Source organism: Phaethon aethereus (assembly GCF_964289735.1).
Source record: "Phaethon aethereus genome assembly, chromosome: 1".
Taxonomy (NCBI): Eukaryota; Metazoa; Chordata; class Aves; order Phaethontiformes; family Phaethontidae; genus Phaethon; species Phaethon aethereus.
In genome coordinates this window covers 163,239,988-163,264,311 of record NC_138575.1, presented here as the reverse complement: position 1 = coordinate 163,264,311, position 24,324 = coordinate 163,239,988, and the positions used below count along the sequence as shown (strand labels likewise).

At 45.7% G+C, this 24,324-nt stretch overlaps 2 protein-coding genes across 2 annotated transcripts in view; one reads left to right on the top strand and one right to left on the bottom strand.

Moving 5' to 3' along the window:
* DZIP1 (DAZ interacting zinc finger protein 1) overlaps positions 1 to 1,836 on the bottom strand; it is a gene marked incomplete at its 3' end in the record, with an annotated part of 36,009 nt that extends 34,173 nt beyond the window's left edge. The window contains exon 1 of the mRNA XM_082014559.1: positions 855 to 1,836. Coding sequence (XP_081870685.1) covers positions 855 to 1,433 — 579 coding nt within the window. The 5' untranslated portion in view covers positions 1,434 to 1,836. The remainder of the gene's footprint in view (positions 1 to 854) is intronic.
* Positions 1,837 to 17,407: 15,571 nt separating this feature from the next.
* Positions 17,408 to 24,324, top strand: part of DNAJC3 (DnaJ heat shock protein family (Hsp40) member C3) — a gene marked incomplete at its 5' end in the record, with an annotated part of 35,686 nt that continues 28,769 nt past the window's right edge. The window contains 2 exons of the mRNA XM_082011724.1: positions 17,408 to 17,489; positions 23,947 to 24,057. Coding sequence (XP_081867850.1) covers positions 17,408 to 17,489; positions 23,947 to 24,057 — 193 coding nt within the window. The remainder of the gene's footprint in view (positions 17,490 to 23,946; positions 24,058 to 24,324) is intronic.

The window sequence follows — 24,324 nt, the reverse complement described above, 5'->3', positions numbered from 1 at the left end:
GAAAACTATAAACATATAGACACAAAGATCTAGCCTGAAATCATGTCAAGTCTGTGTCCAGCATACTCTCTAGACTTCAGACTACATTCGAAGCTGCAGTCTGCATTCTTGAAACCTGTTGAAAAATGCTGAAGTTGAAAAAATATTTAAAATCAAACTATTACACCCAGAATACAAAAAATCCTCCCCCCCAAAAAACAGAGTGCAATGACACAGAGAGTTAGAAAAGCAATGTACTAAGGGTCTTAGGAAAGGCCCTTATGGAACAGATCATTGTGGAGGCAGGAATGAGCTACCTCACTGGGGCTCTTAACCATCATGCCTGAGTCGCTTCTGAGTCACACACACAAGTAGAAACTTTGTGCCTGGAGAACATCACAGCAGGAAGGTGATGACTTGCAAACAGGTAGCTTACTGCTTAGCACCGGTTCTGATGTACTGGCCCTGGGTGTTTTCTGACTATGTAGCTGATACACAAGGAAAGACAACAACAGAAAGCAGTAGCACGTTTATCACAGGTTTTGTATATGTGTGTGTCTGACACTTCAGATGTGTCAAAGGCAAATCCAAGAATACAGAGCACTTATTAGTAAAAAGAGGATTTGTTAAAGACGATATAGCACTCTCCCAAATGCCTGTGATACCAGTGAAACGTCTGTGAAACACAGACAGGAAGCCAAGCACCTGCAAGCAATGCACTCCCTTTTTGTAAGGTCACTGGTCCCTAAATCTGCAGCTTTTCACCCAGCAAGCAACTGCACCCCAGCAGAGTGGGGCTGCTGTGCCACCCGTCCCCAGTGGGCTCGGAGCTGGCAAGGTGTGGGTGTCTGGGCTGCCAGCACCTCTCCTCTCACCTGGTGGTAGCTGGCCCGGGCCTCCAGCATCATCTGCTGGGTGCTAATCATCTTCTTCCTCCGGCGGCACTCCTCCTTCAGCCCCTTGATCTCCTGCGAGCGATGAGCCACCTCCTTGCCCAGCTGGTCGCGCTGGGCCTGGGCCGCCCGCAGGGCCTCCTCCAGGCTGCCGAGCTGGGCGCTGAGGTACTCCTGGGAGTGCAGCAGGTACTCGGTGCAGAGCTGGGCCAGGCGCAGCAGCTTGAGCAGCAGCGGGTCGGCGGGGCCCTGGCAGTGGGGGCAGCGCTCTCGCTCGGCGCTGCAGAAGGTAACGTGCTCCAGGTGCTCCTGCAGGGCCGCCACGTCCCCCTCCCGCGACACCCGGCCCACGTCCACGGCGCTCAGCCGCCGCCAGTCCGGGCCCTCATGGCGGCCGCGGAACTGGAAGGCGGGAAACGGCGCCGGCCCCGCGCCGGCCCCGGCTCCCCCCGCCGCCGGCGGGTAGTAGGCGCGCTCGGTGAAGGGCTGCGGGAGAGAGAGACGGGGTTCAGCCTGGGCGGGTGCCCGCCCCACCGCCCGCCCCTCCCCGGCGCTCACCATGTCCGGGCTCCCTCCGGCGGGCTCCACTCGGCGCCGGCGTCCTCCGCGTCGCTATGGCAGCCGCGGCCTGCGCCGGCGGGAGGCGGGAGTGAGGACGGGCCGCACCGCCTGCCCGCCTGCCTCCCGCCCCGGGCCCGTCCCCCCACACATCGCCCTCCGAGCGCCCGGCCCGGCGGCAGCCCGGAACAAGCGGCGGGCCGGCTGCCGCCCAGGCACGCGGCTCCCGTGTCCCACCGCGGGGACTCGGCTCCGCGCCCGGCAGAAACCCCGTCCACTTCCCCGTCCCCGTATCTTCCTCCCCCAGCAGCTCCGCATACTCCCGGCGTGCCCTCTCCCGCGGGCCCCAGCGCTCCGGACGCTCGTACCCGGACGCCCTTTTACCGACACTGCTCACGGCTACAAATACATCCTCAGCCACGCTGTTCCCTCTGTGGGCCCTTACCGCAGCTACACAGCGTCGTCTTCGCTCTCCCCATTCCTTCACTTCGCCGCAGAAGTCTATACGTGGCACCCTATAGACCCGCTTCACTTCACTGCATCAACGTGCCGCCCCACTGCCCTGTCCCTCCTCCGTGCTGCTCAGGACCCACCCACCTTTCCCACCCTAGCCCGACATTACGCTCCTCTTACCCTGCGCTCTTTGACACCTTTCTCCAGCCCCGCCTACTCATGTCCCAGATGTGGTGACACCAGTCAGCTCCCCACCGTCAGCTCCATGCAGTCTCTCCAGTGCAACTCCATACCCTCCCAACGCCCCGCACACCAACCTCCTGCCAGAAGCCTTCACAAACCTTCCTCAGCCCAACAGAGTCGTACACCCTTTGCATGTGACTTCCACATGCTGTCTTCACTCATCACACCAACACACCTCCGCCTGGTATCACCATGCACCAGACCACCTTACTACGTTTCTCCAAAAACCTGCTCTTCCTGGTTACAATTTCTTAACATTTCTGTCCCCTACACTGCCCCTGCCTTAGCACCACTCATCCATGTTTATACCTACCTGGCTTTTCAGTCCCTTCCACACACACTGCAGTTTCTCATCCTCCTGGTCATTCACAGATACGTACCCCTCTAAGAACATTCACACAACATATACTTGATCATACACTCCATTCCATACATTCCTCTACATCATATATCATAGACTCACAGAAATGTTGCTCACAAGGGACCTCCGGTAATCACCTAGTACAACTTTCTGCTCAATGCAGGGCTGTCACCAATACTTCACATTACCTGTGGCTTTTAAGATGAACAAACAGTCCATGACCTCTCTGGGCAACCTGTTGCATGGCTGTGCTCTCCTCCTGATGAAGTATTTTTCCTAATATCTCACTGGGTATCTGCTACTACCAAGAAAAAAAATGGTTCTGATTTTTTTGCAAATATTCTTCCAAGTAACTGTAGCCCAGCATTAGAGTGCCCCTTTGCCTTCTCTTCACTGCGCTAAACAGGACCAGCTCCCTTGAACTCTTCTTGTAAATCCTGTGCTGTAGACCCCCAACTATCTTGTCAGCCTTCCTCTGTCCCCTTTCAATTTCCACACATCCCTCGGGCTCCCCCTTAATATTTTCCTCCATTCTTCTTGCAGAGAACCTCACCTCTCAGCTGCACTTTTAACACTGCCCTTTCCAATATAAACAGTAACATTTCTACTATTAATTGCAACATACATCTACTTCCATGCAAACACCAGCAATATTGTTACATGCACTAATGCAAGGACAGTTTCCCTCGCAAACTACAAGCTCTTAGTTTTATGTAGGTTTTTATGTTGGTCGTCGTGCAAAAAAGCTTGCTTATTTTTCCCACATAGATGAACTGATAAAATACACTGGATCTTCCTCCAAATCTGCCCTCATTTAATTCCCCTCGTATTAGCAGACATAGGTAGAATAGCATAGTATAGCATAGCATATACTATTTCGCTTGGAATGGACCTACACCACTCATCTAGTCCAACTGCCTGACCAATTCAGGGCTGACCAAAAGTTAAAGCATGTTGTTAAGGGCACTGTCCAGATGCCTCTCAAACATTGACAGGCTTCAACTGCCTCTCTAGGAAGCCTGTTCCAGTGTTTGACCACCCTCTTGTCCTAATGTCCAGTCTAAACCTTCCCGGTGCAGCTTTGAACCATTCCTATGCATCCTACCACTGCATACCAGGGAGAAGAGATCAGCACCTTCCTCTACACTTCCCCTCCTCCGGAAGCTGTAGAGAGCAATCAGTTGCCCCTCAGCCTCCTTTTCTCCAAACCAGACAAGCCCAAAGTCCTCAGCTGCTCCTCACAGGACATGCCTTCCAGCCCTTTCACCAAGCTTCGTGGCCCTCCTCTGGATGCGTTCAAGGACCTTCACATCCTTTTCAAATGGTGGGGCCCAGCACTGCACACAGTACTTCAGGTGAGGCTGCACCAATGCTGAATACAGCGGGATAATCACCTCTCTTGACTGGCTGGTTATGCTGTGTTTGATGCACCCCAGTATATGCATCCGACCTATGGTCAGAGCAACCCCTGGGACAGCTACTCTGTGGTGCCCCCCATAAGCTCTGCTCTCCATGTGCACACTGGCTACTTTCTGGCTTGGCATCAAGTCAGCAGAATGCACATCCCCGTCCCCCTATAGGAGACCCAGGCACACAGCAGACTCATGCTCCGAAAAGATGGACCTCTGCTGGGAAGAAATGGGGGTCTGGTACTGAACACCCACAGCAGAGGTGTCTTCCTCGCAGTCATCGCACCCAGTGCGCACCCCAAAACAGCAACCGTGGGACACACCTCTGCTTCACAGCACAGATCCAAGCATTTCCTCCAGCCCTCAGCTACCTCCAACCCTACCCCAGCCAGTGTGACAGACATCCAGATCAGTCTCAGACCACTCACTTCAGCAACTCGGGGTCCAACTCTCACCAGCCTCTCCCATCCTTCACACCCATGTCTATCCCCGCACAAAGGGAAAGCTGGAGGAATACCCTGTCTTTTCACACCCACAGAGAACCACAAGGACTTCTCTCTTGCTTTATCCACATACAGAAAAGCTACACCCTTCTGTCTTCCCCACTTCTGTAAAAAGGTTGAAGATCAACCTTTACAAGAACATGTCTAGGCCCAGCACAAGGTTTCATTCATCTATAAAATTAATTTCAATGTACTTGAAGTTTGAACAGAGAAGGTAATAGCATGAAGGCAGGACAGTAAGCCCTCCTGCCTGTTGGCTCGAGCCACCCTGGAAGGCAATCTTCCAAAATACTTGGCACTACAACTTGCTTTTTGGACCTTTAACCTTAAGACTACTGGCCACACTTTACTGCAATACCTAAGGTTCAGATTCTCTCATCACTTGCCATGACATTTTTTTTAATTCACAAAGATACTGTGTGTTGTTTGTAACATTGCAGTCTTCTCCTGCAAGGGTGACATTTTTGCGACCTCATTTTCCACAGACAGGGCCTCCATCAATTGCTACCTTGAAGGAAATTTATTAAACATTTTTTGTATGTAACAAATATAGATCTGCCTGGTTTACCACTGAACTCTGCACTGCTCTGACTCCTGAAGTATTAAGGAAATATACCGCTAATCTCCTTTAGAGCTATTTCTAATATACTGCAAACTCACCTCCACTTAGAGTGTATAAATACACTTTTATTTGTAAGCAGCTAGGTTTTTAAAAAATGCTCAAATACTGACTACTGTCCAAAATGTTCATGCCTCGAATTCCTTAAAAAACCTTGAAAACTTTTATTTGGATACTTTTCCTAGTCCAAGAAACTGTTAAGTTGTACATAATGAAAGCTATCTCCCAAAGATCTGCTCTATATGCCATACGAGAAATTTCTTTACATAGAAAACATGTGAATTTTGTAAACTACTGATTCCTCTGTCAAGCAGGAGCCTGAAAAAACACACATAGAGTAAGTCTTCAACTCACACATAGAATCATAGAACCACAGACTCTTTGGGTTGGGAAGGGACCTTGGGAGGGCATCTAGTCCAACCTCCCTGCAATGAGCAGGGACATCTTCTACTACATCAGGTTGCTCAGAGCCCCGTTCAACCTGACCTGGAACGTCTCCAGGGATGGGGCATCTGGCACCTCTCTGGGCAACCTGTGCCAGTGGTTCACCACCCTCACTGTGAAAAATTTCTTCCTTATGTCTAGCCTAAATCTACCCCCTTTCAGTTTAAAACCATTACTCCTCGTCGTATCGCTACAGGGCCTGCTAAAAAGTCTGTCCCCGTCTTTCTGAGAAGTCCCCTTTGAGTACTGGAAGGCCGCAGTAAGATCTCCCCGGAGCCAAAAAGGGCAGTCTCAGCCCATAGGGGTTTCCACCACTTTTTTTTCTTCCTTTCTGTCAGATTTACTCCCTCCTTGGAGCTGTGCCCGTGCAGAAGTCAGGGCTGCCACCCACCCACTCACGAGCCCCCTCGGTGAGGGGAGGCACCGCCGGCAGGCGCGGGTGGCGGAGGCGGCCTGCTCGCCCGGACACCCCTTCCCAGCGGGGTGGGAGGCCCAGGGGAAAGCGGCGTTTCACCCCGGCTGTGCCCGTGGGCCAGGCCCGGGCCCGGCGGGCAGGCAGCGGGGCGCCGCGACAGGCGGCCGAGCAGGGCCGGGCCTGCGGGAGGGCCTAAGCCGGGCTCCATCTCCCAGCCAAAACCTCCGGAGAGCGGCCTCCCACCCCGCTCCCTCCCGCCTTCCCCTGAGGAGAGGCCACGCCGAGCGCTTCCCTCCCCGCGCCCTCCTGCGCCCCAGCGGCTGCCCGGCCCCGCGCGGGACGGGCGGACGACGGGGGAGCCCCTCCGCTCACCTCAGGCTGCTGCTCCGCGGCGGCGGCGGGAGGGGTGGGGGCGGCCAGACGCCTCGCCGGGCGCGGAGGGATGGCGGGGCTGCGAGAGCTCCCCGCCCCCGACCCGGGCGGTTACCGGTGCGCGCTGCAGAGGGAGGCAGCTCCCCTCCTCCTCGCCTCCCCCGTCGCCATCCCCCTCCGTCTCCCGCTGCCCCCAGGCCGCTGAGGATGAGCCGGAGCAGGGGCGGCCGTGGGTCTTCCACGGGTGTTTTCCTTCCAAGAGGACACGACGTTCCAGTGCGAGGGTAGGGCATGGTCCGCTTTCCTGAAGGTATCTTGACCGAAGTAACGTCAGGTGAAGGAGGAGACTGGGTTCAAGGAAAACCTGCATCGTATCGTCCAGGCAGAATCGGTCCAACGGCTACAGATTACATCAGATCCTCCTAATTTTCTTCCTCTTCCCTGTGAGATTTTGAATTGTGCTTCTCCAAAATAAATGCAGCGCAGCCTTTGCGGCAAGGAGGAAAATTTTAAATCGTTTGTATTTAATATAATATGCCCCTGCAAATTCAGCACAGGAGATGGCCACTGCTCATTGACAATGCCTCATCGTCACTGAGGAGTTCCATTTGGCCGCAGAGACACCATTTTTTTCCAAAGTACATAGGCAACAAGCTCTTGAAAACTTTTGGCTCTCAACATGTATGCTCAGAGACTTACCAAGGCACCAACTTTCCTTCCTGAAACATGAAATTCTGTTGCGCCGGTGTTGATGGGGGCACATACGCTGCATAAACCAACTTTAAGACAATAAGTAATCATTCGGATGCTTCAGTTTTTAAGGGTACCTCAGCGTGCGCCAGTCACTAGTGGGCATTCAGTCTGGAGGATCGGGCTAGAGCTAGTCTGAAAGAAAACCTGGACATGTGTACAATGTGGACATCAGGTTGTCAGTACTGGCTTTTGCGGCTGCAGATCTGCTCCTGGTGGGCTACTAAAGCAGGCATTGCCAGAGGAAGATGGGGATATCAAGGCTTTAGTGTGGTAAACCTAAATTAACACTAATAATGAAGAGAGAGGGCTTTGAACACTAGCAATGCAACAGTCGCAGCCTCTATGGGTCAGGCCCTAGAGGCAAACGGGCAATACGAGCTGATGAGCATGTTATATGAATGGTTGGAGCACTCACTTAGAAAGCAAGATGTGCAAGTGCAGTCCCTTCTGTGCCCAAGAAGTTTTATAGTCCATGCTCTTCTTAAAATGCTCTGATGGCAATACTGTAGTCTGTTCAGCATGACTTCTAAGGATCTCTTGCTGAAGCTGTTTTTTATATCAAAGTAAATACTGTGTGAGAAAATGTTGGAGATTCTCATCAGTTGGTGAGGGGAGGTGTGTACAAAGCATGCAGAAATGCTTGGATCTCGGTCGCTTATTCTAGTATCTGTTTAATATAAAATACACAAGCAGCCCTTGGAACGAGAGCTAGAACCAGGTTTTCTGTTCTGTGGGGGTACGACCATCACCCTGTCTGCTAGACAGAGCCTCATTCATTCCCTCTTCCTTCCTTCCAGAGCTTGATTAATCTTTAATTACTTGCTATAAGTGGTACAGCCTCACTCGGCAAGGGCAGGTATTCTTTAACCCACATCAGTGCCCGATTCCTCCCTCCTCATATCATACAGCTTGGTGACAAAAGTACTCTCCTAAAACATGCATGGATTTACTAGGAGACGACCAAGAGCATTTTAGCTTTTCCCAATTTTCCCAATCAGCAAGACTTGACGCAGGAGGTTTAGGACAGCCAGCTGTCCAGCTGGAGCAGACAGGCGGTAACTGCTCATGCACAAACAGGCAGTGATGTGCAATCACCATAAATCCAACGTGCACCTACATCTGCCAAGAAGGTTTCAGCTGATACCCAGCTGCATAGGCGATGTATCCTCTGAACTTCTGCCCTGAGAGACGGTAAACTTTCTCCATTGGCCACCTTCTGAAGTTCAGCAATCGTCACATTTAACAGACGTACTGCAAGAACACGTGGGACATGCTCCTCTGGTGATCTAGCTTAAGGTATGTCCAGCTTGTGCACACCATGAAGCACTGGAAAAGACTCTCAGCTGCTCATTTCTTGAAGACACAGTGCTTTGGGCATTTTCAGACAAGGTGGTGTATTTTTTCTTTTAGGTGCCTAGGAGACAGTGAAATACTAGCTTCTCCAGTTAGCTACTGACCTTTTTTAACAGTAATAGATGATGGCTTAATAGGAATTTTAGGAACCTAAATTTGCACTGAGGTACTTAAGAGTTCCTAGAGTCCTAACTCAAAGCCTTTTCTTCCCCTTGTATTGTTTTATTCCCAGCTGCTTCTTCCCAGTCACACTTCAAATTTTACCCACTTTTCCTATTCTAGCCTGTACATCTCATTATTTGGCACTAACACATTATTTTCCACATGCCAGCCTACTGCAGGGAACGGTTTAAATAAAGATCATTCCCAGTTTGTGGTCCAAGTTTATCAAATAATGTTAAGTATATGTTACTACTTAATTAGTATTAATTAGTAGCAATTAACAGAGTCCTCTAGAGGTAGTTTGTGTGTGATGGTTTTATGAAACTATAATGATACTATGATCTGTTGTTCTAGGAGGATTCTCCATGTTCTGTTGACAAAGTGCAATGACGAATACGATTTTTTAGTAGAATTCTGTGAAAGAGTAGGGAAGAATGGACGTTTCTATGAAGTAGAAAGATTTTTATGGAAAGCTGGTGAGCAGAGCTAAGGAAGAATTAAGATGGGATGAGGAAAGTCAGTTAAAGTGTGAGAAGTAAACCTAGGACATTGATTGGAGCAAGGTGTTTGTGAGGCTTATAGAGGGTACCTGCAACTGGAGAACACAAAAAGGAGAGATTATTCTGACTGTGGGGTAAAATATGATGGCATCTTGGCCATGGCTATTTGGGAAATGTCCTGGCTAACAGGGGTGTCAGAGCACAGCGTGGGCCAGCTGCTCCCCATGGGGTGTCGGGGCAGGATCCAGCAGCCAGGGCCCATCCTGACCCCCATCCAGGATTAGGGCAGCCAGGGGCACCAGGGCAGCTCCAGCCCCGGGCATCGGGCACCTCCCTGGGGACAGGGATGGGCTGAGGCTCAGTGGGGCCCATGGCTAGGCAGGGCAGGGCTGTGGGGAGCTGGAGACTGCCCCTTCTGCAGTGTCGCTGGGGCAGGGGCTGACAGCCCTGGAGGGGCTGAGGCAGGGTCCTGGGCCCTGGGCAGGAAGGGGGGAGGCTGGGCAGGGACGGCCAGGCTTGGCGGTGCCCTCGGGGCCATAACGCAATGCCTGAAGTGAAAAAATTATCTGCATGTTTTGTGGAATGGCGGAGGATGCCACACATGTTCTACAAGATGTTTTAATTTGACAGGGCAGTGGAAAAACTGTCTTGGGAACTGAGAAATAGACACTTCAGTAATCTTTCTCCTACAGTACCCTCAGAGTGATGCATACCAGTAACCATTAACTCTGGTGGAAAGCTGACTTGAGTAGCACGGTACAGGTATAATAATGAATCCAACCAGATCCTCAGTTTATTTAATCTTTTCCTTCCTGCCAACTCCCTCCATGGCACATTTTTCAATTTTAATGCCTATAATGCTTCAATCTGTTCAACCTTTCCATCACTTAGTTTACCTGAAGAAATCATTTAAATATATATTTTTATCACAGGAAAACAAAATATTTAAAAGGAAAGAAAGGAAGGATGAGCCACTTTCCTGTCTCCTCTGTGCCACTTTAATTCCAACACACACCACCAGCTGTGATTAAGCAGTCTGAAGAGATACTGCCCCATGTAGTTTAACAAATTTCATTTTCAAGTTTGGGTACTTCAAACTCTTCTCTAACTAAATCTTCTTCTTTTCTCCAAATAAAACAGTTTCTCTTAAAAGTCTGTCTTCAAACAGCGAGTCTGTCTAGATTTTACTGAGACAGCCACACAGTTCATTTATCTTCTTTTCTCCCAGACATGGAGGGAATTCAAATTAACTAAAGAAATATTTGCAAACACACTCATTGTGAGTTTCATCTACTTTACACATAGGTATTATTATTGTGGTAGTATCCTGTCTTATTTGTGGTAAACACCTAAGTCATATGCCAAGAACAGCATCGTGAAGCTTTTTTACTTCTTCTTGGGTGAATGTAACCTGAAATTGCAGTCTCATTTCTGATGGCTTTTTGTCTTCCTCTTAACTTCTTTCCCAGTATGTGAACAATAAGGTAATTGTAGGTACCATAGTTTTAGCACAGGGATATTCTCTTGACCATTCTAACCCCTTTCTTGACCTGTGATAATTTACATATGGCCAAGAGTCTCAGGGCACACCCTGTGTACCTTTGTGCAATGCGGAGAGGGAAGGCTGCAGGCAGGACGACTGCGATTCCCCTTGGCTCCAGCAAGTCCTTTGCCAAACAGAGTTTGGCCAGTAGCCTCTGTAGATACTCAGCAGAGCAACTCAAGTGATGAGTTGCCTATGTCTCATAGACAGTGGTATCGAGTGCACTCTCAGCTAGTTTGCAGATGACACCAAGCTGAGTGGTGCGGCTGGCACGCCTGAGGGATGGGATGCCATCCAGAGGGACCTGGACAAGCTCAAGGAATGGGCCTGTATGAACCTCATGAGGTTCAACAAGGCCAAGTGCAGGGTCCTGCACTGGGGTTGGCGCAAAGCGTCAGTATCAATACAGGCTGGGGGATGAAGGGATGGAGAGCAGCCCTGCTGAGAAGGATGTGGGGGTACTGGTGGATGAAAAGCTGGACATGAGCCGGCAATGTGCGCTCACAGCCCAGGCGGCCAAACAGATCCTGGGCTGCATCCAAAGCAGCATGGCCAGCAGGTCGAGAGAGGGGATTCTGCCCCTCTGCTCCACTCTGGTAAGACCCCACCTGCAGTACTGCGTCCAGCTCTGGAGGCCTCAGGACAGGAAAGACGTGGACCTGCTGGGGCAGGTCCAGAGGAGGGCCACCAAAATGATCAGAGGGATGGAACACCTCTTCCATGAGGACAGGCTGACAGAGTTGGGGTTGTTCAGCCTGGAGAAGAGAAGGCTCCAGGGAGACCTTCTTGCAGCCTTCCAGTACTCAAAGGGGGCTTCTAAGAAAGACGGAGACAGACTTTTTAGCGGGGCCTGTTGCGACAGGACAAGGGGTAATGGTTTTAGACTAAAAGAGGGTAGATTTCAACTAAATAGAAGGGAGAAATGTTTCACAATGAGGGTGGTGAAACCCTGGCAGAGGTTGCCCAGGGAGGTGGTATATGCCCCGTACCTGGGTCCATTTCAGGTCAGGTTGGACGGGGCTCTGAGCAACCTGATGTAGTAGAAGATGTCCCTGCTTACTGCAGGGGGGTTGGACTAGATGACCTTTAAAGGCCCCTTCCAACCCAAACCATTCTATGATTATATGTCAGTCTCAGCCTGGCTCCCAGCTGTAACTATGCAGTCAGCGTAACCCAGCACCCTGTTGTTGCGCTTCGGACATAGCGCTGAAACAGGAACTGCTTCCAGGCAGTCTGCAGCTCCAGGCATGGTAGATATCCAACCCATGGGGTTCAACCACTGAGCCCCACTCAGCCAAGCTCAGGTTTGCACTGAGAAAAACATCCACTGTCCATTGTCTGACACGAGTGGTATTTAACTTTTGTTGTATTTAGAAACCGTTGATATAATTGGAGCAATAGGAGGTCACTGAACACTGAAACCGAATCGAGGACTTAGTTTATAACACCTAGCAACCTCTAGGTGGATTTTTAATTGTATACATTAGATATTTGTTCTTTTTCTAGCAGAAAAGTTAAAGTTTTACACTGACTGGGAAACATAATTTCTGTAGGCAAGAAATAAACTGTGACAAAGAAACAAAAGGAAAATGAACAACCACCTCACAGCCCAAGAACCTCAGCCAAAAAGCACAGACAGGCAATCTGGTTTTCCTTTCCTTTTTTTTCCCCAATGTTGTCAATCCTGATACTCAAAATCTAAGGGCATGCTCTAGGTCTTTGTGCGCCTTTAGGACTTATCCGAATCCTGGATTCAGCAAAACTCTTTAATTTTTGAAAACAAGGAAATGAAGAGTCAATCAACATCCTGGCCACTCTGCAGGTTGTGTACAAGCTCTTTGTTGTCTTCAGATTGCTGGACTCAATGGCAAGAAGTGATTAGCTGGAGCAAACCTGTGAGTGTAAGGAGAGGCAATGTATATACACAGATGAGCTCCTCTACTTGGCCTCTGGATATCTGGTCGTAACAGAGATGCAGGACGACTCATTTCCTCAGGCCGTCATTGCTGCACCAGCAAGGCGAATTCTGTGGCCTTTTGGACTGTTGCACTTAGAGGATAAATGACGTCTGTTGATTCGAAGGTGGGTGTGTAAAAGAGGATGCTAGATGGCATCAGATGCTAGTGGCTGACATGCTTGTAAAAATGTGCATGAGGGTTATTCTGTTGCCAAATGGCTTGAATAATTGCTTAAGAGATACAAGGAACTTCCACTTACCAAGGAAGACTATGGAGGTGTCTGTTAAGAGCAGGCAGAGGTAAGTTTGCACACATACACACTCTTAACTTCTAGTCTAAATTCTCAGAATTGTGAGCTTTGCTGACCATGTTTTTTTGGCAGGAGATAAGATAGGAACAAACGCCTTCAGTGATGGCACAGGACTCTGTCAATGATATTTTTCACGGTTTTTAAAATCAAAGAAATGTCTGAGAGAAACAGGTTTGAAACTCGGATTTGAGCTGACAAAAATATTTGTAAGAAATGATAGGTTAACCAAAACCAGTTTCACGGAAATCAAACCTAGCTATGAAAATAGGATGAATTTCATAACTTACTTCAATAAAAAAAAAGAGGAGAGCTCATTAAAGTTAACATTTTCCATACATTTTTAAAACAGAATGCTTTCTTTCAGAAATATCAAAATACTTTAAATTTTGAAGTGAAGTATTCGGACTTTGATTTCAGAGTAGCATTTTTATTTTCAAATGTTCTACGCCTTAAAAAATGAAAATGAATATTATGAAAGCTCACCCCTTTTAAAACAAGTGCCGTATTTTGTTTTCTGTCAGGACTCCCTCATCCCAACAAAAGTGAGTTTTTCTCTTGAATCAAAATACTTGAAAAAAATGCTCTTTGGCTTGAATTGTTTAAAATTGAAGTTAGGTTTGAATCTGAACTATTTCTGGAATTTTTCTCGCTCAGACAAAAAATCCAACACATCTGCTTCTTGTCTATCTCTAATTGGGACACTGCAATATCAAGCTGAAGCATGAAATGGGGTTCCTAATATCCCCCTCCCTGTTTGAGACTTCATTATATGAGAAAGTTAAGTCAGGCAGAAGAAACTGGATGCATTTTGAGATGTTTGGAGTTTGCTGCTGTTGCTGCTGCCATGGCTAGTCAGAAAGGTTGCAGACATAATTTCCCCGATTAAAATAAATTTAAGTGTAAGGAAACACTGATGTCTAATTATCCTTTTCCAAGTTCTGTCCTACATATAACACAGCCTTGTTGATAAATTAACTAGTGATGTAGCTTGGTGAATAAAGCAGACTTCAAGGACCTTTATTACAACAAGCGTAACATAAATGAGACCAAATGGCCTACATAAAGCATATTTATAGCAGTAGAAGTAGCAGGTGGTAGCTAGGATGTTTATATAGCATCTAAACACAGTGTCATAGCACAGTGAGCTAAATAATTTCACATCAGAAATGTGCTTCTCCCATTACAGGTATGTTGAAGACATACATGCAGCATTTTGCTAGGGTACTATGGAGGGGAAAGCATTAACAGAGGCTAGCCTTGCCCTAAAGAAGCCTGGTCCCTCTTACTTCAAGTCCATGGACAAAGATAAACTTCTCCAAGTGACAGTTTAGAGCATGTAAATTAAGTGTTTGTGCTGAACTGCAGTTTGTAGGAGCCTTTCACTTCCATTTACTGCAAAAGGAGCCCAGATAAATTAATTTCCCTAAAGCTCTTTCTTATAAATACCAATCCAAATGTGAAAATACCAAAAGATGTGGCTACATGAACAATAATCTCATGTTAACCAGATGTATACTACTATTTCATTTAGCTCCAACACATCTAAGTTTCTGATAGGGGTGTACATAGAGGAGAATAAAAAAATGGGTGTAAGGTGTGAGAAACCTCTTACAAGAAGTAGCTCTGAGAATAGTATCTCTCAGCTCCTTTAATTTATACTAGACTGGGCATGCAACACCACAGCCTGCTATACTGCTTCTTTTCCTGTATCAGTAAACTGTTTGATTTATTTGGGTGTTTTTGGAAATAAGATTATAAATTAAAATGTATTGCCAAGTGTACTGGCTTACAGGTAATGAGCAGGGTCCTTCCAGTACCTTCTGTGTTGTCGTGTCTAATCCAGACTTCTTGCTGTATTGTATTTCATCTACTAAGTTTCTTGGTTAATAAACAGAAACTACAGATTTAACAATCTCCACATGACACCATATCAGCACACCTTCCCTAGAAGCAATGAGTAGCTTCAAGAGTTGCTAATTGCCTCCCTCTGCTGTTACTGTATGTATCACCAGCAGTAACTCGGAGAATATCCCTTGGCTTTGTGACTTTTGACCACTTTGAACGTTTTGACCACTTTGCTGTCTACTCTTTCACTCCAAAACTCAAGACTGCTGAAGAAACTTGTTTCTGATACCAGTCTAATTTTGATTAACCCCTTTCAAATACTTTTTGCATTACAGCTGTATTGCTTTGCTATTTTTCAAATTCCAAAATATAGTGTTGGCATGTCATACAGAATCATAGGATCATTTAGATTGGGAAAGACCCTTAAGATCATTGAGTCAAATACATTTGTTCTTTCAAGTCTTTCTCCTTTTCTGCGTGTTGTCTGCTTCTGAAATTCCACAAGGGAGTATGTGTTAAAGAACTTTTTTTCTCCCTGGTTTATACTTAGTATCTAAATTATACATGTTTGAGTATCTATGATAGTCAAGAATGGTCCTTCATGGTTTATGGTCTCTTTCAAGAATTACTGTGTAATTCTGTGTACCTGGTGGCATTTCTAGCACACAGTGACAATGCTCTCTCTTTGAGCAGATCATTTTGTAGTGCTGGCATTACACACTCCTTTACATTACTGTGTCAGCCTGAAATATTGACCTTGGCTCAGTATTTCGGGGCCAAGGTCAAGGACCAAGGGCTTGTCAAGCATCTACTCAAAATTATACTTGACGCTTTAATCATACTACTTTCATCTTGCTTTAAGGGATTTAATGCTTGAACCTTTATGCTTGGTATTCCAGTATGAGGTACTGAGTTTTCTACAGATTGCCTTCTCTTAAGCTTGTTATTAACGGTCAGTTAAGTATATGATCATCCTTACTATGGTTTTCAGTTATCTTAGAGGGCTGGAGGTGTAAATTCCCTTTCATATTCATTTTATCTGGCTTTGGTGTAATTCTTTTTTTCTCAGGTAAAATCAAAGGAATTCATTTACTGTAGCAGCGATTGCATTCTGCTCGGTTCACTTTTAGGCTTTCATATTTTGTCTTATCCATAGTGCTACAGACTTGTCTTGTTCTTCCTCATGTTGATGTCTTTAGAATGTCATCAATTATTCATTTCGCATCTATTGCTTCCTGTATTATTTCTGATATCTTCTGCAGGTCAAATTTCAAGGTGATACCTTTGAAGCATCATCTTCCAAATGAAATGCTGAAGATAAGGATAACTTACTTTTTTCAGTCTGATCTTTCAAGAAAGCTTGTAAATGATATTATCTGGGGTGAGAAGTGTAATGTGACAGTACCTGCGGAATGAAATGTGACAGCACCTGTGGTTGCTGAATCAAACTTCAAACCTGAAGTTTGTTACTTACTTGGCAGATTTCCCCTGAGAACAAGATTAGTTTGTTTTTTTTTACATTGATGGGGTATAACATGTAATATGCCCTTAATATGAAATGTTTATCCAACACCATGAAGCAAGTAATTTGAAACTATGAACAACTAGGCATATACAAAATTAGTTTTTCTGTGGTTTAAGAATACATTGTATTTTCATTATGAAAAAAAAGAAACGAGGTATCCAAAAATATGTTAGATTGCAGGCTATCTTACACAAGCTTTGCTTTTAATTTACAGATCTAATAAAAACTTTTAGCATGAAAATACTGTGCTCTGTTGAGTGTTATCACCAATTTTTCTGCAGTCTGGTAAATTCCCTAGTACTTTTTTGGCATGCCTGGAGGTCAGTGTACAGTTAAGGCCATGACAACCATTTTGGCTTTGGTCTCAGTGGAAAACAGGATTGTGTGCCAGGGACAAGCAAGCACAGTTAGAAACCACACTTGCCTTCCTCCACTCTGGGTCTGGCAAAATGATAAAAGAACCATGATCAATTCACTTGTGACTTACTGCCCCATTTTTTTTACCATTTCAGTAGTCCAGGTACTCCCTTTGAAGAATGAAGGGTAACAGCAATAATCATCACACCCCAAAAGACAGCAACAGTGTGAAACTCACTCCACTAGCCCCCACGCCAGCTGCTTCGCCCGCGGCTGGCCCGGGGCAAGCGGCCTGCATCCTTCTCGAGGCCTGCCAGCACCCGCAGAGCACCCTCGGAGGGGCTACACCCGGGCCGGCAGCAAAGCCCTCCTCGCCCCAGGAGAAACCTGGCTGCGGTAGGACGGGGTGGGCAACGAGACACCAGGTGAAACACAGAGCCAGATACGCACACACCAGATTTCTCTTTCTGTTGGAACTTTGCTGCCCGACGCCATCTCCAGTGAAGGTACCTCGCTCCCGCCCATGGCGTCGCCGCGCGTTACTGCGCATGTGCCAGGACTGGGTGGCGAAGCCGCCCTTTCGCGCAAGCTCAGTGGCGGCGGCGCCCCGCCTCTTGCCGCGCAGGCGCAGCCCTGCACACCGTCCTCCCTCCGCCCTGCCGCTTAGGCGGGGCTCGCGTTGCGCGGAGGGGCGCTCTCACGGCGCTTCCACGTTCGGCGAGTGCGAGGGGCGGGCGGGCGCGCGCGTGGCGCGGCCAATCAGAGGCGCCCACGACCCACCCCGTAGAAGTTGGAGCCGCCGGGCCGGGGCGCCGCCACTGTCGCCGCAGGCGTCGGGGGGCGGCGGAGGAGATGGTGTCTCCCGCGGCCTCCGCCGGCCGCCTGGGCTCCGCGCTGCCCTTCCTGCTTGTGCTTTTCGACCTGCAGTACCAGGGTGAGGGCCGGGGGAGGTGCCCGCGCCTCCGGGGCCGCGCGTGGGGTTTGTGAGGGGGCGCTGGTGGGAGTTGCGGCCCGGCCCGGGGCGGGTGTGGTGGTAGCGGGGACTGCCGCTTCCCTCTGCGGCCCGCCGCGGCGTGGGGCAGGCGAGCCTGAGGCGGGGTTGCCGCCGGGCCCTCGGTGGTGCCCGGCCTGGGGGGAGCCGGCGGCTGATGGCTCTCTCTCTTTCCCGGGCTCTCGCCGGCCGTCGAGCCGGTTGGAGCTGTTCCGGTGTCCGCCCGGGCTGTGGGGCAGCCGGCATAGCCAGGTCGAGGTGCCGGGGGAGAGAGGAGAAGAGCCGGCGGGGCTGCGGCCTCGCCCGCGGGGAGCTGGCGGGCCTGAGCTCGGCGGGGCCGGCCGGGCCGTGGGGGGGCCCTATGGACGGCACCGCCATGGCGGGGGGCAGCCCCCGCGGGACGTCCTGGAGCGGGGGGGGAGGATATTTCTGGGAAGGGTGTGAGGAAGAGGGAGGTACAGAGCTGCCACCTCATCAAGGCCGTTGCGAAGGGTGTGTGTTGAGGGCACCGTCGCTGTTTGTAACCTGTTTGGTTTAATCTGAATTCCTGATGGTGTTGTTTAAGGTAGCTTGATGCATGCATCATTTTCCTTGGCCTGCTGATAGAGTGCCAGCTACTGTGAGGTCTTGAATATGTCATAGTGTCCTCGAGTGCAACCATGTGATAGCATCGGCCAGTTCCGTACTGGCCTTGAATTTCTCACATCTATATGAATTATATGAAATTTCCAAGTTCAAAGGCTTTTTCAGTGGTCCCTCTCAGCCATAGCCCTTATTAGTCTCAGACCTACAAATTTGTTGAGGCTTTTGACAGTTGTGTTGTCTTTGTTTATGTTTTTGTTTCGTTGTTGTGGTTTGTTCTTTTTCTTTCTTCTCCCACTATTAGTATTTGAAGTTCATCAGAGAACTTTATTCACACATTGTGTGGCCAGTTCGCTTTCAGAGTATGCTGTCAGCAACACCTGTATGATGAAACTTTTATTCACAGCCTCCTGTTAAATTTATAACTTGGTTATATAATTGCGCACCTAATCAGAGTTTCACTGTAGGAACATTCTTTAACTGTCAGTGGCCGTTTGAAGTGGAACTGAAGCTCTCAATAGTCAAAATAAGTCTGTAGACTTAACACTGACCTGGGCTTGACGTTAGAAATTCGGTTGATGTACTAAACTAATAAATACTTCTGCTGGCCCAGTGGCAGCAGAAACATACTGTGGCAAAGATGTTCTGTAGTATAAGACTACATATTGTGATGTTGAATTGCTTTTTTGGATGTGTATCCCGCTAGTATTAGCGGAAAAATAATAATTGTGGTCAAAGTATACTCCCCCCGCCCCCCCAGGATTGTGGCAGTGATGTTTCTGCTGAGGATTCTTTATTTGGAGTTGTCAAGTTATGGCTTAATGGCTATGTGGACTTACCAAAGCCACATTCCTAATTTGTGGTATATTTTTCTTAATAAATAAAGTTAATGGTTAATTAGCAGTTAATAAAGATGTACAGTACAGTAATAGAGAAGTGATGATTCTGGATCTTATTTACTGAACTTAGCTTAGAACCTCCTAGTTCATGAGTTCATTTTCCAGAGTATGTATTTAGGGAATTTAGGAGGCTTACATTATTTAAGTGTCTGGATTTTTTTTTTTACCCAATATTACTGGTCTTTTGAACTCAAAGGTGTTCATATTCACATTTAAATTTGCATCTTGCTGTCTTGATAATTGAAGTTTGCCTTGTGCCATCTGACTTGTGAATGAGTGCAACAGCTAGTATTAGTTTTTGTATCTTACAGTCCATATCTATGAATACTAATTTATATCTGGTTGGTAAATGAGTTCAATAAAAAGGTTTTTGAATACTTGGTGATGTGGCAGGTTGCAGTTCAGCCCTTACTATTGTATTTCCTGAATTCCTCCTCTTCAAATACTCTGACTTGTGCGGTGTAAGCTCCCATTTGACACAAATCACCTCTTGGGAAGATTCATCCTTCACGGATGTTTGTCCACACTAATCACAACAAAAAGAGGCAGCTGAAGATAGAGGAGTATTGTTCCTCTTCCCCCTCTCTTTCCTAGTAGTAAAAGAAAGGGTATGTAATAAGGGGAAGAAAAAATGGGTTTTAAGTATCTAGGGCTCACTTCACTGTTGTCAGGCTGCTAACTTTGTTTCTCTCATCCCCACCTCCCACACCGTATGTTTCTGCCCTGAATGTGGGAGTTTGTTGTTGGGTTTTTTCTTCACCCCAAATTGCAAAGGATACTTGTGTGAGGGAGGGGGGAAAAAGCCCTAGTTTTCTGGAGGGGGAGAGGGATTGGGTTTTGATTTGCCAATCGCAGTTACATTTATTGACATTCTTTGCAAACGGAGGGAGTAAAAACTTGATGGGTGGAAGTTGCACGTGGCTTGCTGGATGCTCTGAGGCTCCTTGTGAGCCTGTTTGTATTGCTCCTGAAACTGTGGTTGCTTGTCCACTTCTTGCTCTGTTAAGTCTTGTCATTGAAAAACACGCTTGCAAACACACATAAAAGCAAAGCCCAAACCTGTTTAAAAATAGCGGTGAACTTAGCACTTACTGTGCTAAACACAGGGTCATTCTGATAAAAAAATCCACCCCAAAAGCAGGATCTCCTGCTCACATGACGAGACAATCATGAAGCTGTTTTATATTTAAAAAAATAAAATTAATTGTAACTAAGGTTAATGACATGCATGTTTCTTCTTTGTCTCTGACACAATTTTGTTTCTAGTATGCAGTCAGAATAACTTCTGTTTATTTTCATAGTCCCATTACTCAGCTTGGGGATGAGATTTAAAAAGTATGTGGAAATTCTACAGGGAAAAAGAGGAGTCTGTAGACAAATGTAAAATCTTGAAACTGTTTTGAAGTTGATGGACTTTCTTAAGCATTTTACACTGTGGATATGACTGATTATATGAGGATATAGGTGAAGTTTATATACTTGGGTACCCACCACCAGTTATTCTTAATAAAACAAAAATCCTATCAGGAAGTTACAGTTTATTTGAAGTGAGTGTATTTAACTGGAAAAACAGGTTAGCTGCACCTGCTTATCTTGTTGTGCCTTCTGACTGACTTCCTTTGAGTTGTCAGGGATGGTGCCAATTCTTATCTCAGAGCAGGTTTTGCGTTTTGTTTCATTTTGGTCTGGTTGGTTGGTTTTGGTTTGTTGGGTTTTTGATATGGTTTTTGGTGTGGTTTTTTTGGTTGTGGGTTTTTTGTTTGTTTGTTTTTTGGTTTTTTTTCCACTCTTTCACGCTTGCATCAGTGCCAGGACTACAGACTCTGAATTTATCCAGAATATCTGATTTGATTTGACAGCTGGGGCTCATGTGTGTGGTTGTCTGAGGTCATTGGTGAATAGAGAACATTTAGGCAGGCTTTAGAAATAATGTTCAAATTAAAATACTGGGAAGTTTTAACAATAAATAGTATGCTTGCATATCTCTTGCATAAATTTAACTTCCTGCTGGAGCACACGTAGCTTCTTCGTTTTTAGTGCAGGGACCTTGGTATCCAGCTCACTATAATGACTGTCTAATGACTGTCTATCTGTTGGAAAGGGCTTTGTGGGATTGGTTTGTTTTTTTCCTCCAGCTGAACTTGAGTCCTTACACTCATTGCTAGACCAAAGAGTGAATAGGTATCCAAGTAGGCTACACAGAATTTGACTCCTTAGACTCCGGTGTCTATCTTAACAGTTTTCGGATGTCTACTATGGGGTGGTTTATTTAGAGCAATTGTTTGCATAACAGCCAGAAAATGAGTAAGCAATAGATTTGTATAAGCAGCCCAACTGTCAGGTCAGTGTACAGTGTTCCTGAATAGTTATGGTAAATGTCATTTTTCATCATGGCTACACTGACTATTTAGGCTGCTTCTGGAGATCCCCTCATCAAATGATGATGTTCAGCAACTTGCAGAGGGAAGTTTTATTGTATGTCTGGTATAATTAGCCTTTCTCGGCAGGGAACCTACAGTCCTTTACAGTTTGCCTTATTTCTCTATTCATGTTGCTTCTGCTTTTCTTACCTGTTTACTATTAAAGGTCACCTTTCTCATTTCCTTTATTATCTTCAGTATTTTCAAGGAAAAAGATGGCTCTCGTGTCTGAAGTATTGTGTAACTGTAAAAGTGTGCTGAACATCATGTGTATGAAAGACGCTGAATAGTATAGGTACATCTTATTGTGGAACATCTATTCTTGGAGTTTTCCTGATGTGTCCTTGTTTCACATTTAGTCACTCCTTCAGATACTTGAGACTGTGTGAAAATTGAATTCTCTGTTTAGGTGGATGGAAAGTTCATCAAAGAGTAATTTACAGCCCAGTTCTAGGATACCACTCCAAAATGACAGGTTTTGAAAAATTGCAGATACTCATATGTGGGGAGAGATGGGAGAGATGAAGCTTAAGAATTTTTTTGCTTGTTTGTTTTAGCTCATGTTAAATACTGAATTTGTTTATGGTTTGATATCTGATTTGTTGCTAGTATATTTCCAAAGCCAGGGAAAATGTGGTGTTTTGTTTTTGTTTTCCACTTTTGGCTGTTTTTTGTGTTGTGATTTGTGTTTAGTTTTTTTTCCTCTCCAATGCTTGCTTTATCATTTTAGAGGATATTTCACTACTCGGTGATCAAAGCTTAAAGCCAGAGGAGAAGCAAAATGGCAAAGAAGAATGGCCATTTTTCTGAAAGTTGGGCGTTCATAGTAAAGCTACCTTGAAGTAGAATACTGCATGTGAAAAAATTACTGTCAAGAAATACTTCTTCACTATCAGTGGACCTATTTATATATTATTCAGAGCTATACATACCTAGAATGGATTTTAAAATGCATCGTTGAATAAGATTCCCAAATTGACTATATGATAAATAATTACTATTTTAACTTCATCTATTTAAACAAAAAAATTACTGACTGGAAATTTGGGGCTCATTTTATAAAGTAATTTCCATTAATTAAAAAAAGGAATTTGCTGTCATTGGTCTAAAGCAAATAATTGAATTGAAGCCCTTGAATCCAATTTGCTGAAATATTATTAATCTTCTAGCAGATAGAGCTTTTTCTGGTGGATATAGAGGGCATTTTGTTCATTTTAGTACAGACAGCTCAATGATTTTCTTATAATGTGGAATTAAAAGAATTGTGAACTGTATTAATAAGTAGGAAAGGAAAATTAAATTAAGATCCCGGGTGCCGAGAGCTCCTAGTTCTAAAGTCTTGGTGACTTGGTGATCAGAAATTATTGTTCTTTCATTACAAATACTTTCTTGTTTAATCACCTTTCAGTGTGAGACTTCTTGATATACTTTCTTTCAATCTGTGTAGCGTAAAATTTTTATTCAGGCTCTAAGAAACTACTTCAAAGTGCTGCTGCATTTTTGTATTTAAGATTAATTCAAGTGCCTATCTGAATTAGCTCGATGCAAAACCTGTGTGAAAGGTTTTTGTGGTGCATTGTTTTCTAATGTAATGTATTGATTCAGGATTTTACCTTGCTTAAATTTATGCGTAGGATATGCCTTTAATAAAAGGAAACTGCTTGTATGTAGTGTGAAAGTTTTAATAATCATACACTGGTAAGCTGTAGTGAAATTCTGTCCTCATTTGAAGAATGCTGGAAGCAGTACAAATGAAAAACCTCTGTGGCTGAACTGATGTTTTGTACAGCATGTACTTGCACTCAGCTGCTCATTTCTTCTCAACAGTAGTTTTTCCCTGTTGGTTGAGCAGCAGCAATTTACTAGCTTTAGAACTGGCACTTTAAAAGTGTTATGTTTTCAATAGGATTTTCATACTACTGGTTAAATGAAAAGGGAGTGAGAATTTTGTTTATATCAAAATTTGCACTCTGGAAACAGTTTGCCTTGGAAGTGATAAAAATGAGACAAAAGTGCAGTAAATGAGAAGCCAACCTCTGAAGTAGCTAACAGTTCTCAGTTGAGTCTTAAGTTCTCAGTAGGGTCATGAAATTTAACTTAAAGCCTTTTTATATTTGCTTTGTGTGCATTATGGGTGTTTTTCCAGATTCTTTTGAACTTGAAAGGCCACATAGAAATGTACTTTGTCAGACTTTTTATAGTTGATGTATAAAGCTTGATGTGCAAATGTATGTTTCTGAATGTATAGGCAGGAATAGAAATGCATATTTGATGTCATCTTCCAATGTGGTGGCTTTGCAGTGTTTATGTATTTACTTCCTTTTTGGGGCAGGGGAGACAAGCTATGTGTTTGTTAGGCTGCAGGTTGTTTTAGTAAGGGAAGATGTGACTTCCACCTCTATATCAATAACTTTGTTATATGTATAGTACTATCACTGTATGCATTTGGTGTCATAAAACTGGTCATTCAAAGCCTTGATCTTTTTGTTTTTCTTTAAGGAGCTGAATGTGGAATAAATGCAGAAGTAGAAAAACAACTTGAAATGGGAAAGAAGTTATTGGCTGCTGGACAGCTAGCAGATGCTTTGTCTCACTTTCATGCGGCTATAGGTGCGTATCTCAAGAAAGTGACTCTTGCACTGGAATACCTTTGAGTGGGTTTTTTTCCCCCCCCACTGTTTGCTTCATTAAGTACCCTGCTTTCTTGACAATTGCACTCCATGAGTCACAGAAGTTGAGGCACCTTTATGCAGCAATTTGGATGGAAGCCAACAGATGCAGTGGAATATTTATGCTTTGGTTTTGATAAAATAAACTGTTAGATTAACTACATGACCTAGACTTTATCTAACCCCATCAAAATTAGATTTCATCTTT